This window comes from Parus major, chromosome Z (assembly GCF_001522545.3).
Source record: "Parus major isolate Abel chromosome Z, Parus_major1.1, whole genome shotgun sequence".
Lineage (NCBI taxonomy): Eukaryota > Metazoa > Chordata > Aves > Passeriformes > Paridae > Parus > Parus major.
The window spans coordinates 45,994,983-46,010,797 of record NC_031799.1 but is presented as its reverse complement, the minus strand read 5'-3'; the positions used below and the strand labels follow the sequence as shown (position 1 = coordinate 46,010,797).

General features: G+C 37.9%; 1 protein-coding gene across 1 annotated transcript in view; it reads right to left on the bottom strand.

The window, feature by feature from the left end:
* Positions 1 to 15,536, bottom strand: part of MCCC2 (methylcrotonoyl-CoA carboxylase 2) — a 35,570-nt gene extending 20,034 nt beyond the window's left edge. The window contains exons 1-7 of the mRNA XM_015653613.2: positions 15,336 to 15,536; positions 12,030 to 12,096; positions 10,122 to 10,206; positions 9,772 to 9,873; positions 9,190 to 9,317; positions 6,774 to 6,886; positions 1,785 to 1,898 (exon numbers count right to left, since the gene is read on the bottom strand). Of these exons, the coding sequence (XP_015509099.1) occupies positions 1,785 to 1,898; positions 6,774 to 6,886; positions 9,190 to 9,317; positions 9,772 to 9,873; positions 10,122 to 10,206; positions 12,030 to 12,096; positions 15,336 to 15,467 (741 nt within the window). The 5' untranslated portion in view covers positions 15,468 to 15,536. The remainder of the gene's footprint in view (positions 1 to 1,784; positions 1,899 to 6,773; positions 6,887 to 9,189; positions 9,318 to 9,771; positions 9,874 to 10,121; positions 10,207 to 12,029; positions 12,097 to 15,335) is intronic.
* Positions 15,537 to 15,815: the final 279 nt, after the last annotated feature.

The window sequence follows — 15,815 nt, the reverse complement described above, 5'->3', positions numbered from 1 at the left end:
GATTTGTCAATATTTACCTATAAACAAGTGGAAAAACATTAATACAAGATAAAAAGGAAGAAAAACCTAGGTAGGACATTAGAAATAATTACTGTCAACAAATTCTAACAATAAAATCCAAATGAGCTGTAAATAAATTACCATTACATTTCATAGTTGTTATTCATTATTTCATCTGCTTTTCCCGATTACTTTGTTCTTCTTATCAGCTTGAAAACCCTCCACCAAAATATTAAATTATTTCAAACTAAATGCCTTTTTTTTTTTAAGGTAGACAACAAAGTATCTTTATTCTTTCAGGTGTGTATCCCATGCCCCTGCTTTCCATTTGCCAGTTAAATTCTAAATTTATTCAAGATGTACAAATGCAAGACCTTTTCCTCTTCCTTTTTTCTCTTTTTTCTTTTATTTTTTTTTAACTGCACAAGAATTTTAAAGCCATCTTTACAGTGAACTTTCCAAGACATATAATACCAAATCTACTTTTTTTCAACAAGATGATGCAATGGGGAAAAATTCATTCTAAAGGAAAAGAATGCACTACAAAAATATGCTGTGGAAATGAGAGCAAAGCTATACAAGTAAACACTAAACCACATTAAAGGATGAGTCCTTCATACTTTTAATGAGAGTAACACAATCATGCCTTAGGAACTAGTCAACAAACAGATCTGTCAGCGGCTGTTTTCCCATAGTTTAATGGGATATGCCACATTTTCCCAGTATTTTAAGTGTTGAAGGAAGTGACTTCCAAGAGACTTTGCCTTTGTTGTTACTAAAGCAATCAGTGGAGCAGTATCTGCATTAACAGTGCTGTTACAAAGCAATTTCTCCATTTTGGCATGCTCAAGATGGAAAGACTCTTGAGAGACATTTGATTTACATTTGGATTTGTCACAGGAAGCACACCTGAAAGTTCCCAAAAGACTGTAACCAAAAGAGAGCCATTGTGCTGCCTCAGACCAGTTTGTACAAAAAATTTGACAAATATTTGACTATTTCAAATAAGCAAGTTTATCCAGCCATGGTTTCATCAAGACTTGAGTACTTGTGATGAATGATGCTCTGTTAGTTCTAGCACTAGCATTTATTACTAAAAATTTTTTTTTCTCATAAAGCTTGCATTAAGTAGAATAATCTTTGTCAGAAAAGACTGATATTACTGTATCATTATTTGTATTGGTACAGAACTGAGCCTACACTAGGACATACAGTTATTTCTAAAATAATAAACCACATGTAAGCATTCCTTTTCTGCCAAGCTACTGTAATCTTAAAGCCGTCTTATACTGCAGTACTTCACAGTCACAAATGCCACTATGAGTTCCACAATAAAGCAAGGTTTAATTCACCTGAATTCTTCAGGTCAGTTTCCTTAGAAGCAATTTCCTTATTAAGGAGAGGGAAGAAGAGGGGAGAGGGTGGGGAGGGAGATGTGTACAATACACATGGTTGTGATTTTTTCCAGATTTTTTAGAGAGCCCATAATTGAATATAGAAAAAAATTTTATCATTTAAAATGTGCACAGCAATCTAAAAGCAGTACTAGATAAACACCTTGAGACAGTCTGAATTATATATATATACACCTCTACTGAACAGAAGAGATTTGATTTAGGATAGAAACATTCAGATATACTTAAAAATACAAACTAATCTATAGAATATCTAGAAATATCTCACCAAGAAACATCTCAATTGTTTAAAGTGTAAAATTATCACAGCATGATTTGAGGGAAGGGGGAGGAGAGGGGCTATGTCACTAGAAACTTCCATATCCTTACCAGTGGTGGCCCTCCCAGGAATATTGTTCCCTGTTTGCCAACAATAATACTTTCATCAGCCATTGCAGGTACGTATGCTCCTCCTGCTGTACAGGATCCCATGACTACCGCTATCTATCAGGAAAACAAAAGGCATAAGTTAATGAACTGTCCAACCCTTAAAATAGCAAAGGCAAGAGATATTATATATTTTAATGCAGGTCACTGGATAGCACTGCAAGATTATTTTTGTCTAGCAGAGCAAACTTATTATGCATAAGCATAATATATGCATAAGTTTTAGCATTTCTTTAAAATGTAAGGAATCTTCCATTTTCAACAGTCTTTCCAACTATGATCTTCAGACAACCCTACTGGAAAATTCATATATGAAGTACCATGAGCCACACAGGTAATATGTTTGAACAAGCACACATTCCACCATTGAATTTGGTTTTGCTGATGAACAGTAAAGGTTAAAACCTAGAGGTTTCTCTTAAAAATAAAGTCAGGGCTTCAGTTACTGCTTATTGGCATGACTGCATTAGTGTTAACATCCTTGGAAGGAAATTTCTCCCATCTCCTAGTATGCTACTTCAGGTCTTCAATGGATCAACTAATTAATTTTGCCCTTTTGAGATGTGTTGAGCACCTCATTATGGGCTTCAACATGAATAATCCCTGCTTCATCCTTTTGCCTAATTTAGAGATGAACACCTACCCAGTGAACATTTTCCACCAGTAATATTTTGGTGATACTTTTACAAAACTGACTTGACCCCAGATATGATGAATACAGTAACTGTAGACAATTGTGGAAGTCAAGTTTCTCAACTCATCCTTCACAGAAGCATATTCAAAGATCCTTTCAAGACACTTGTAGAGGAGAAAAAAAGGAATACTCATCTGAAAAAGGTAAACACTTTCTGTCACAACTGCACATATAGACATATATAACCCCTAAAATACCCCCAGAAAACAATGTTATTTTATATTAAGTTTGTTTCAAGGTGATATTGATTTGTGTTCTCTGTTACATGATAATTTAGGAGAACAGCACAAAAGAAAATAAAACTTCGAAATCACATTATGCATATCTAAAGCAGGACTACATGAACCGTGTCAATCTGCTACCATCAAACCAAACAGCCTTTTCAGCAGTTTTCAGGATCTTAAACCATATTCGGAGTCACGTGATTAATCTGCAGTATTTCTCTTGTACACTTAATAAATTTAACTCCTGGCAAATTTAAGAATAACATAAGTCTCTATAAACGGGATAAACTTGGTGCAAATAAGTTTATTTCATTTTTCCCTCCAGAATTCGTGCATTTTTTCCTATTCTTAATTTCACCATGCTCACACTGAAAAAAATGTGCCTGCATTTTTAGCATAAAAACTGGAATATGTATCTCCTGGAAAAAACAAAACCTACTTGTCAAATTCCCAAATAATGTCCTACCTCCAGACTTAATTTTCTAAATAGCTGGAAAAAAATTCTTGATGTGTCCAATAAAAGTAAACAGTACTGAGCGCACATACGCTGTTTCATACCAACAGCTCCATCCCCCATTGTATCCGTGCAGCATAGGAGTGTGAGAGAGCTCAGGAAGTAGCTAATGAGGAGCTAATCACAGCTTTCTGATTCACACCCGTACAGACAACAACGTAATTTAAACTGTAGTGGGTGAATAATAAATTAGTCACAGGTAAAAGTGGAGGGGAAAATTAAAAGCATTATCAGCAACAAAAAATAAAAAAGGGGGAAAAAACCAAGCACTTCAAGGGCCAAATTGAGAAGAACTAATGGACAGATGAAGAGACCTTCAAGCAGACCACAGCATAGAACATCAGGTAGCAAATTAACAATATCCAGAGTCCCACCTCAGAAGAATTGACTGGAGTGGAGATCAGAGAGAGCATAATTTCCTAAACCCATTTTCTAAAGAAACATGTTCTCAGACAGGGAAGATGGTTCTAGCTAGCACAATCTATTAAAGGACCAAGAATATATTTACAAATGCTAGCGGTGCATCTTTAAAATAAAACAAAGCATAGATACATCTCCCAAACAAAATGCATTCTTATTACATCCTTTAAACAAAGGAAGTGCTTCAGCAAAACATCTTTCCCAGTCTTCCATAAATACTTAAAGAAAGATAAACATTCATCAGTGTAATACTTGGAAAATTTAAGTTTCATCAGTGTCATAACAAACAGAAATGTGCTTTATTAAAAGACGAATCTTTCTTATATTTAGTTTTTATTATATATGAATACAATTATTCCTAATACAACACCATATGGTAATTGAAAGAAAAACAAATTCAACTTTTTAATGCAACTTTACAAGTATGTAAAATACTTTTCAAGACATATTGGAAACATGAGGATGACTGTAGGGTCAAGCTTTTCTATAAAGGTCCCGCCCAACATCAGTAATTTCAGCATTGCAAGCTGGGTATACATATCGATCTTTGACATAACATCTAAAAATCATTACACCCATAGCAGATCATGATTGAAGTCTTTAGCAAAAATAAGATTTTCCAAAGTTTCTCCAAAAAAGATAATTCAGCAAAACATCACTCCTTTGACACTTGCTGTTCCACAAAAACACTAGTACCAATCTAGATCTATCAGGGAGTCTTATATGATGACCAGCTTACAAATTGTCTTTTTCTCCTACGTATTTTTGTTCTAACTAAACTCCGTTTTTCTCTGGAGACCTACCTAATCACTACAACTGGTCCACTTCTACTGCTGGAAAGAACTGCAGAAGGTAAACTATGTCATACTTCCTAAAGAGATTTAGTGTGTTGCAATCTTCAGCCTTGGATATTTATAGAGGCGATGGATCTAAGGATTCTTTGGAAGAGTAAAAGATAGTTGAAGATCTGAACTCTGACTTGCTTCCAAAATGTGCCAAAAGGGTATTAAGGCAACACAAGCAGTTTCCTCAAAAAATCCTGCAAAGCCAGTATCTGTCATGTTCTTACACGACACAAGTCAGACTGAATACTGTCAATCTATCCTTGACCTGTGCATATGCTTCACCCTCTAAGTATTGGCTTCTACTACCTCCTTCCCCCAGGAAAAGCCCTGTGAAGGCCTCATTGGAGTCTCTTGTGTGAGTGGTTGGAATCGGGTCCCCCTGAGCCCCAGAGCAGGAGAATCCAGTGAAGATGGTCTCTGAAGGGTTTTATTCCTTCTGAAAAAGAACACTGGATAAGTGGTATTAGGGTGGGATTTGTGTCATAGCACTGCCATGGGCTCTGGTTGTGTGACAGCCCAGCCTCAGACAATGTGGGATGAAGTAATTTCTATGACTTACAACTTGGGAGAACTTCATGGCACATTGCAGGTACTCACAAATTAAACTGTATCCCAGTCCCTTGCCAGGATAAAGTTTCAAAGTGTGGTAGTGAACTTCTTTCCCTTGAAAATAAATATTGTCATCACAAGTTCCACAGTATGTGTGACCTGTTTCTCACTCAAAATAGATTTTGGTGTTCACATTGTACAGAAAACAGAGATTGAATAATTTTTTAATATTCTGCATTCCTTAGCTCTTATTGTAATTAGCTGTAGGTTATTCTGTCAGGACTGTATATATCACAGGCCTGAAAAATAATCTGGATTTATGATGATAACTTCTTTCTGCTCTGATTATTTGCAGATGCCCATAAAGAATGCAGGTTTCAAACAACATCTTTATATCTTCTGTTAATTTACTGTTTTGCTGGAAGATTCTATGTACTTTCCCCTGGTAAACAGAAAGAGTTCTGCAGGATCAAATGAATTTTGCTGTGCCTCAGTGAGGAATGAGGAAGCTGTTTGCTCTCCCATGGGATCAAAGGAAAAAAAAGGTTAATTCTGAGAACTGGTGCTCAGAACTGGTTGTTTGTTCTAAGAAGTTCCACACAATTTGTGGTTTTTTGTGTTGTTTTAAGGACTGTTGTCTCCTACATGTTAAAAAAGGTACAGTAAGATCAGGAAAAGAAGATGAACTAGGTACACCAAAGGTGTGGAACACTGCAGGAAGAACAACTAAGCTTGAATTTTTTGGTCTGCAAAAGGACGTATAAAGCAGGTGGGTATAAGAGAGGCCTACAAAATAATACAAAGAGGTGGGAGGTAACTGAGTAGACAGCAACTCTGTAGGAATTACCCAGTTGTTTGCTCTTTGGTAGTGTTGCAGGAAGTTACCTTCAAAGATCATGGATTTTTCCACCCTTCCTGGTAGTTTCCCACAGGCCCCTGCTAACAATTCCCTTCAAGCCTTTATTTTGTTACCTGTCTCAACTCTACTGGGACCATACATCCTGCCCTTCATGGTCAGTGCAGCCATAGCTACCCATCAACAATCCTCAAATATTTTACATTCTTCATGAATAACAGATACAGCATAACATGGTTTTGCTTCCCTAGCACACCACCTGCACCAAAAAATGGATCGATCCCTATGTATTACTGAGTGAACTGTGACACAGAACCACTTCTAAATTCAGGAACTATGACTAACAGTAATTCTATGCATCATTAACACATTAGAAAATAACCTTATTATTAGGGCTGTTTCAGCATAAAGCACATCAGGATATAAAATAGATATATAAATATACACATACCCGTGTTAGTGGAAAATATGTCTCATTTACTAGCCATCCTCAAAGAGGTCCTCACCTTTGCAGAACTGTTCCAAGAGATTTTCTAGTGCTTTCTCAAATAGCCCTACATACCATGTTCCCTAGTCCACTTCTCTCCTACTCCCAGACAGGAGCAGGTAGGTCAAATCATTAACACTAAGACTAAGAAAGTCGACAATTTCTTCAAAACTATAATGAGTTCTTGTGGGCAGTTACTGTGTTTACAGTGCTTCCAAGCGCCAGACTGGGCCGTCAGGTTAGGGCAACACAATGCCGTCAGAAACAAAGCCTTGAAAAGAGGTAATGGCAGCAAGCATAAAAACTATTTAGTACATTTAATTCTTAGATAAAAGCAAATTACCTGTGGAATTCCTTGTGAGGACATGACTGCTTGATTATAGAAAATACGGCCAAAATGATCTCGATCTGGAAATACTTCTGCTTGCCGAGGTAAATTTGCTCCTCCTGAATCAACTAGAATGAATCAAATTATATTAATGTGTTCTGAACAATGTGACATACTTTGTAAAGTATCTGCATGTTACCTAAAATATACAGCAATTACTATCACTAGTACTGTATCTATTTCCACGAATGTAGGTATAATACGACATTCCTTCTGGAAAAATAAAGAAGCAAAACAGTAAACACCCCTCTCCAAAATAACATCCATCCAAATGATTTTCATGGAAAATAAACTCAAACTTGCTTAAAGATGCAACTGTACCTCTGTAAACAAACTTTTAACTCATCTTGCTGCAAAATATTTAAACTGAGAATACTTTTAATGTACAATTTTAACTCAACTATTCTATTGCAATTCTGTCACAAACTCCAGAAAAAGGCAGAGCTAATCACCACAGAGTTCAAAAGGTGCTGCCTGTGTATTTTCATAGCTTGATTACACTTCATAACAAAAACACTGAACTATCTTCAAGAGGATTCATTTATTATGTGCCCTTGCCTCAGGATATGCCCTCCTGCTTACAGGTTACCAACAGAAGCTACCTCTCTGCTTCCAATTAATAAAAATACAACCTGTCATGAGAAGTATCCAAAGAAGGAGAGAAGACTATGAGGAAATGCACAGGGAGGTAAAGCATCTCTGAGAACTCTGGCTCCTAGTAATTAACTTTTACCTAGAACCACCAGTCTGTATGCACATTTTCACCTTACATGACTGCAGCCAAAACAAAATGTCCACACCAGTGACTGACTCAGTGACAAATGGCACCAGGTGTCCACATGAGAATTAGCACCTAGTCAGTTGTTATCACTGGTGGAAAAGGCAGATTAAACAACATGAAAATTACATGGTCAGCACAGTGCTGACTAACTACAAAGTGCTCCCTCTTATCGCACAGCTCAAATCAACTGGAACAAGTCCAGGTACAGGAAGTGCAAGGGTAACTCACCAGGTGTGAAAGACATTGTACATTCAAGGACTATACATCTCAAAGATGGAATAAAACCCCTAAACTTCTCTTCCAAAAGCATAGCTGTGTCCCACAGCTCCTCATTCCATAAGATCTTAAAACAGTAGAATTACTCACAGTTGCTCACCAGTACTCACTGAAAAAGACTTCTCTGAACAGATAGAACTTGTTGATAATTCAGGCAAAAAAAATTTTAACAGTTGTTTTGCAAACAGCAAAGCTAAGTTTCTTCTGGTTTTTTAACAACTAAGATAAAATTTAGCCCTCTCCTTCCCTCCAGGACTCTTTCTACCACAGTCCATAAAATCTCTACCTACATTGGCCCTGTATCCACCTCACCAACAGTTTCAAGTTCACACTTCTCCTAAGCCTTCTATTGGTCTTATTCACATTTGACTTATCAGCAGGGCAAGAAACTTCAAACACCTGTGCTGGCCTGAACCTATATTTATATTGACTATTGAACTAGAACAAGCATCCAAACTGGCAAATAGCGGTCTAAACTAAGCCATACAGACAAGGAATAACCTGCCCTAATTTTTAAAATGGAGTAGAAGGTCTTTCTCCTCTGATGCTGACATACACAACATCCATAGGAATATAGTTTCTTGCAACTCTCTGTAAAAGCTGACTGAAACTGACTAATATGTTCAAAAGTCATTAGACTAGAAATTCAGGCTGGATGGAAGACATTGGCAAAAAACCTCTTGTATTTGTATAAAACCCAGCTAAGAAAACACTACCAGTAATGTATTACAGATATGTGCCACTCTGTTATTCATCTTTTATAATAAAACCATACATAAGTAAAATTTACATGATGGTTTGGCTAAATACTGATCTAATAGACTGAATTAAAAATATAAAACAAAATACAAATACATTTCTGCTTCAAAAAAAAATTCAAGCCAAAATCTAAAAATCTACTGATGCTAATTATTTTTGACAATTTTGTCACTCTTACTATTTTTATTTCCTTGTTATGGTTTCTCATACAGATACATCCTCCACTAGAATATACTATTTTTTTTTAACTGTAATTGGAATTGACTGGATAAGTCTACAGAAAATATTCTTTATCCATGACAGAAAGAAGAGATACAGTATTAACAGCTGCATCTGTATTTTATGAACCCAGCCCTACAGCAGTGCAGCAGATAGTGCTGAGAACCTGGACACACCATCCAGTTAAGCTGTGCCACCCCCCTGCAGAGGTAATACATTATTGATGAAAATATATTTGAATAGATGTGCTTTAAATACTTTCCCAGTTAGTCAGATCTGTAGACACATCAGCTGCCCATAACACAGGACCTTGGCAATTTCTTCAATGGGACTTACCCAAATAAAGGCAAGGGAGATGATTTTGCATTGCAATTTCTTGAGCACGTAAATGTTTCTTAACAGTGATGGGATAATAGGTACCACCTTTGACAGTTGCATCATTAGCAACAATCAAGCATTCTGTCCTAAAAATAAAGAAGTTTTATGAGAGAGAAAAGTATTTCTAACGAGTAAGTATGTATGTCAGTTAAGTACTGCAACATGACAAGGACTCTTGAAGCCCTGATGCTCTAAGAGAGCTTTTCTTCTTCAAAACTCATTTTTAGGCTAAAATACCACCCTATTTTTTAAAATTGCTTTCCAGATGCACTAATCTCTTTCCTTCATTGAACACCCAAAACTCCATGTGTGTTTTGTTTAGTAAAAGGGACACACTTAAAAAAACCTCGACAAACAAAAAACAAAACCAAAAACTTCACTTCCTTTTAGCTATGACCAAACAAAGTGAGATACTAACTTCATTTATTTTTTGAGTGTCAGAAACAAAACACTAAAAACGCTAACCACCTGGAAACTGAATAAAATTATACCTTCTTCCTTTTCATATCATAAGTAATGTAGATGACTGTAATCTCTCACCCAGATACTCGTCCAATGCCTGTGATAATGCCTCCTGCAGGTACCTCTTCATTACCATACAACTGGTAACCAGCAAACTGGGAGAACTCCAAAAATGGAGATCTGAACAATGACAAATGAAATGAAACTGTAAAAAATTAATACTTTTATCTGCCACTGAAACTCACTTAAACAATTAACTTTTTGAATTATTTTTTTTTAAAAAGAAATAGGTATTTAAAAGAATACTTCTGTAAAATTTCAATCACGTTATTTGCCAGTGTTATGGAAGCTAAAGAGAAAAGAAGCCTGTTGCAGTATTTACCTGCAAAAGACAACCTGAAATGTTAAAAAACAAAGGAAGTACCTACCCAGGATCAATAAGCTTGTCAATTCTCTCTCTGGGTAACAGCTTTCCTCTTGATGTATGAAGTTTACGAGCTTTTTCTCCACCTCCTGTGATACAACAGTATATTGTCACACAGTAAATTGTCACACTTTCTATGGACGCGGATAAGATAAATCATCGGTTATATTAAAGCTTTGAATGGGAACGCTGACGAGTTCGCAGTTTTTGAAGTATGAACCTTAATAATAAATTTAATAAATAATAGTTTCCACTTCAAACAGATTTAAGGTATTGATAAAAAGGCTTGTTTTTTAGAACCCATTTTATTTCCCTCCTCATTTTTTACAGTTAGTCTTGAGGTAAAGATTTTAATAAACATAGTTGTCTGAAACTTTCCCCCACCACTTGGCAATAAACACAAGGGCAGAAAACACTAATATATAGAAAGCACAGGAAATACTAATCCATAGAACTCATTCAAAATAGTTATGCTGAATGCAATCTTGAATGACCCAGCACCATCTGGATTAATTTCCTTAGACCATGCCAAAACTGTAGGCAGAATTCAGACATACAGCATTTAATATCAAGTTTATATTTGTTTCATTTCAACCCTTCACTAGAGGTCATCCTAAATCATATCTTTTGCTCTCTAGAGCTTTGTGTCATTCAATACTTCAAGATTTGTTGACACACCTCAGCCTCTTTATAACACCAGCTTATATAAACATTGTCTCTCTGTGTAGACAAATCACTGATCCACCTCATCACTCTAAAATTGTCTCCCTGTCCAAAATAAAGAAGGTGCTGTTTTGCTGACATTTCTCCTGAGACTCCAGGATTTTTCTGTCAGCTAGGCATCACTGAAACAGAGCTTCTAAGCCTACCTTTGAAGTAATTTCTCCTACCTCCTTCCTTGATCACTACACACATAATTTCCTACCTGTTAGGCATGTCAGAAAGTCCACAATTTATTTTCAGTTCAGCCAGTCCATTATGTCTATATATCCAGCCTAAGCCTAAACCTTGTAAATTCTTTCTGTACAAGTCTCTTAAGAAACAACCTCTGGTATCCACCCAGAGATACTCTCATCTATGTTCTCAAAATCTCACATCATAACTACATTATCTCTGACCTCTGAAGTCTTTCATTTATAGTGTGCGATGCTGCAAAAATAATTTCCATCCTGAGACTTTTGTCACCTCTGTGCATCACAAATGCTTGGTTCCCAGGCCCTGTAGCCAATCTATTGAACATTCCTCTTCCAACGTCAAAACACTCTACCCTGCGCTGGCCTCCATTCTGAGAAGCAGTGTCCTGAACAATGAAACAAACTTGGAGGCATTTAATTTGAAACCTCTTAATTTCTCCTTCATAAGAATGCCTACACCACTGTAACTGCTGAAGTGCTATGATCAGTCATGGAAGATAAAAGGTATCTCACCTACTTCTTCCTGTCAGAAAACCACCAGTTATAAAGGGACAGGGACCACTTCCTGTTGCACACCTGGCGATTATTCACTAGTGTAATATGTGGGACATGAGATCAGAAAAGCCCTACACACTGAATAATAGCTAATAAATGAAGCATTTGTTACAAAGACCTATCTGGACAGCTGGGCCCAGAGAGTGGAGGTGGCTGGAGTTACATCCAGCTCATGGGTGGTCACTAGTGGGGCTCCCCAGGGCTTGGTTCTGGGGCCGGTGCTGTTTAGTAAGTTTAACAACAATCTGGACAGAGGACTGAGTGAACACTCAGTGAGCTCCCAGACAACACCAAGCTGGATGGGAGTGTTGCTCTGCTGGAGGGCAGGAAGGCTCTGCACAGGGATCTGGACAGGCTGGATCAATGGGCCAAGGCCAACTCCTTGTGGTTCAACAAGGCCAAGAGCCAAGTTTTTATTCTAAAATCTAGACTATCATACTCACCTAATCTGATTTTTTCTGCTTGTTCTTGTAGTTCAGTTACCAGTGCTTTCATTCGTTCATAGTTCTCCTAAGTGGGGAGCAAAACAGAATTTTAAATTCAACCAAGTGTGACTACATTAATTTTTAATAAACAAACGTAAGAAATACAAGCCTAATTTCTCTTCCAAATCTTCCAAATTTTACCTTACTAAATATTGTCTCTGTATTGTCTTTAAAGTAGTAAGATTTCTACCTATACACTGGCTTCTCTCAGGCATCCCAGTGCATTTAATAAAAATGCTTTACAAAAAATCTTATTGTGTTAGGATAGTAAAAGACTAGCTCTGAATTTGATAAACTAAAATAGAACTAATCACTACACAGTTAAAGTGCTGTTTCTCAGCTTTTGTTTATTTTTGGCATAGATTTGTTTGCATTTTAAATCTAATTTTGCAAAAAATGCATAAGTGCTCTTATGACTAGTACCAAAGAACGAATGACCTAGGTCAAATGAATTTTGGTAAACACTTTTTAGGTTATTGTTATTTAGGTTGAACAAAAAGATAAAACAAAAGTTGGTTTTGTTTTGTCTTGGTTTGGTTGTGTTTTTGTTGTTTTGTTTTAAGCTGGTGTTCTTCCCTTCATACTTCTAGAAAAACAAAGACTCATATTCTGAGTGAATCAGTACTGAACTCAGCATTTCTATCAGAATTATCCAAAACTCCGTGTGAACATTACAGCAGGTTGAGAGTTTCTAACAGTTTTTTAGGAATTTAAAGGTATTAGTCAAGCTTAATTTGTTGGGTTTTTTTTTTGCAGACACATTAAGAAGTTTATTACCTTTTTGAAAAGTACAATTGCAATAAAAGAACATGCTGCACAAAAAGATCTTACTGCCTTGTCTAATTCTCATATCTATGATGTTTGAGTCTACTCTGACAGAAAAAAACAGCTGGTAACTCTATGTTCATATATAATTGAACACTCAGACTTAAGGTTTCCCTTAAAAAGAAGCTGCAAATGTTGCAGATGAGTTTGTTTACATAGGCACTGAGAGACAAAGAAGCAAAGCAGAAATAAAATAAAAGTATGTACAGATTCAGGTCACATTTGAATTGCTTTGGCTGTACAGTGACTTTCAAAAGAATATTTTTTTTTGCCTTTGTAATTGCTACAAATAAATTAAAAATATTTCCTTGAAAGGTAAAAATGTATCTCATAATTCCATACTTTTAAAAGCATGCAGTTGTCACAACATCCAATACTACTCTGCAACAGTGTTCAGCTTGAATGGCTGGACCATTTTGCAACTTTACACATCAAAAATTTTTCCTGTTTCTCCTTGTTCAGTCAGTCTATTTCCTCTAAACACACTCACCTTTTGCACACAATACTGTGCTTAAAAACTCACCTTTAACAGGAAAAACAAGGAAAAAAAAAGCAGATAAAAACACAGAAGATATTAACATAGGAACAGTAATCACAATCTTAGACTTTTTCATTAGATTTTGACTCAGTTAGTAGCTAGTTTAGCTACAAGAAAAACCTGTGAAAGAAAATTTTAGATAAACTATAAAAAATACTGCATAAAAACATCTGAGTTGCTTAAATTCACTTCTATCATGATCTTTCATGCCTTAAACCAGAATAGAACACTGTTATAGTTTACCAAAGAGAAGTAAGGATGTTTTAAAATAATTCCAAATGCATAAAGGACCACTCCCAGAAATAAATGTCCTAGTTAAACCATGTATTTGCGGGCTCTTTGTTATTGTCATTAAATAATAAAGAAAAGTGCCAGTGAACTGGCAACCAAGTTTTTTTCTGGATGCTGGTCCATCACACACCAGCAAGTTGTGTAAAATTCTGCTGTTAATAATATGAGGATTTATACAAATTTTAATGCAAAATTAGTAACTCTGCAGATTAGTCCTACAGTTACTGCGCAAGCTACATGAATTCCTGCTACATCACCGAAGTGGATGTAACAGCTAGTCCCTGAAATCTTCAAAGAGACTTACTTTCATTTTCCAGAATTTAGACTCACTCACTTTTAAATTACCTTTTTGCCTATCTGGTTCAAGAGACAGTCTGCATCATGAAAGCCAGCCTGTCTAGCTGAATTCACAGCCAGAAAGGTAGACATTGGCCAAAGAAGGCAAGACCTTCATCATGTATCATAATGTCTTCTTGTGTTTGCACTGCTATTCCCTGTACTACTTTTTTTTTCAGACGGTTAAGTGCCTCACAGCAGGGACCTCAACTCTTTGTGTTTGTAAATCAGTGCTTGCACTTGGAGCGTTCCATAAATTATTTCTACCAAATACAAACACTATTAGCCATTTTACCAAGCCCTGCTTTTCTTTTGAGGGTGAAAGGTGCCCAGACATAACTGTGAATCTGGGGACAGCTTAGATGAGTGAACACCCTTATTAAAATACTACCATTTTTATACAAAATATAAATGTATACACATACATACACACACTTCACATACACAAGTGCTGTATGTATATATACATATATATACATATGGACAAATTCTGAGAATACACAGAAGCTTCAGTCACCTAATTTCTGTCCCAAATTTAGTTTCTTCAAAACAAAGCACAGAACCAAACACAGAACCACTGGATCTTTCTCAGTAAGAATACATGTTGTTGCTTCATGCACTGTTTTATATTTTACGTGAACAAATATGAAAACAATCACATGCTCTCCTACGAGCCTTGACCCACACCTAAAGCCATGTTGTTCTCAGCCTAACTGTAAAAATGACTTTTTAATATGACGGCATTAATAATGCGCCATTAAAAAGAAATCTACACCAGATGCAAGTACTGCTCTCTCTTCGCAAAGACAACTGAAATTACACCTAGCTCTCCTTCCCAAAAGATGATGGTTTTGGAAGCAAGCCCACGACTCTGTACGGCTATTCCACCTGTTTTAAACTCGGGAATCAATTTGCAAACACAAGGAAACATCCAACTTTGAAATCATCGGGCTCCATCTTCCACTGTCTACAATCCCCGCCTCCACCTCCTTAGCACAGTATCGATCAGCCAGAAATGCAGCAAGTGCTGGCGTCCTGATTTAAAAGTAAAAATATCCATGACGAGGCAGACGACTGCACCAACCCACGTTGTTTTCACACGCTATGTGTAGGCTCAGTCCGCAGAAATGGACAGGCCTGGGCGCTCGGGAGCGGGGCGGGCCCGGGAGCGGGCACATGTTCGTCAGGACCCGCGTGCCCCGCGGCTCCGGTTCCTCCACGGCGCCGCTGCGGCCCGCGCCGCCCCGGGCCCTGCCGCCCCCGCCCCGCCCTACCTGGTAGAGCGCGGAGCCCGCGTCGGGCCGCGACCCCACGGCCGCCACCGCCTCGCCGCGGTACCCGCGGGCGAGCAGCGGGCGCAGCAGCCCCAGGCAGCGGCCCGGGAGCCGCGGGACACCCAGCAGCATGGCCGGGCCTGGCCGGGCCGAGCCGAGCGGGCCGAGGCGAGCAAGCCGAGGCGAGGCGGCCGTCCCAGGCCGCCGCCGCCGCCACTCCCCTCGGAGCAGCCAATGGGCACGGCGGGGCCGGGCCCGGCCGCGGAGTCCTCGTCGGGTCCCCCGGACAAGCTAATGCTGCAGAACGCCCTTCGGAAGAATTGTGTTGGGACGCCCCACATTTCACGCAAGGTTACATGCTTGTGCAGCCTAGGAAAACCCTTGCCCTTCTTTAGAAACTTGTCATACAGTAATAGGGGCAGATCTTTTTAAAACCCAAACGATGTTTGGTCGAGTTTCTCCCTTGCGCGAGAACTTCGC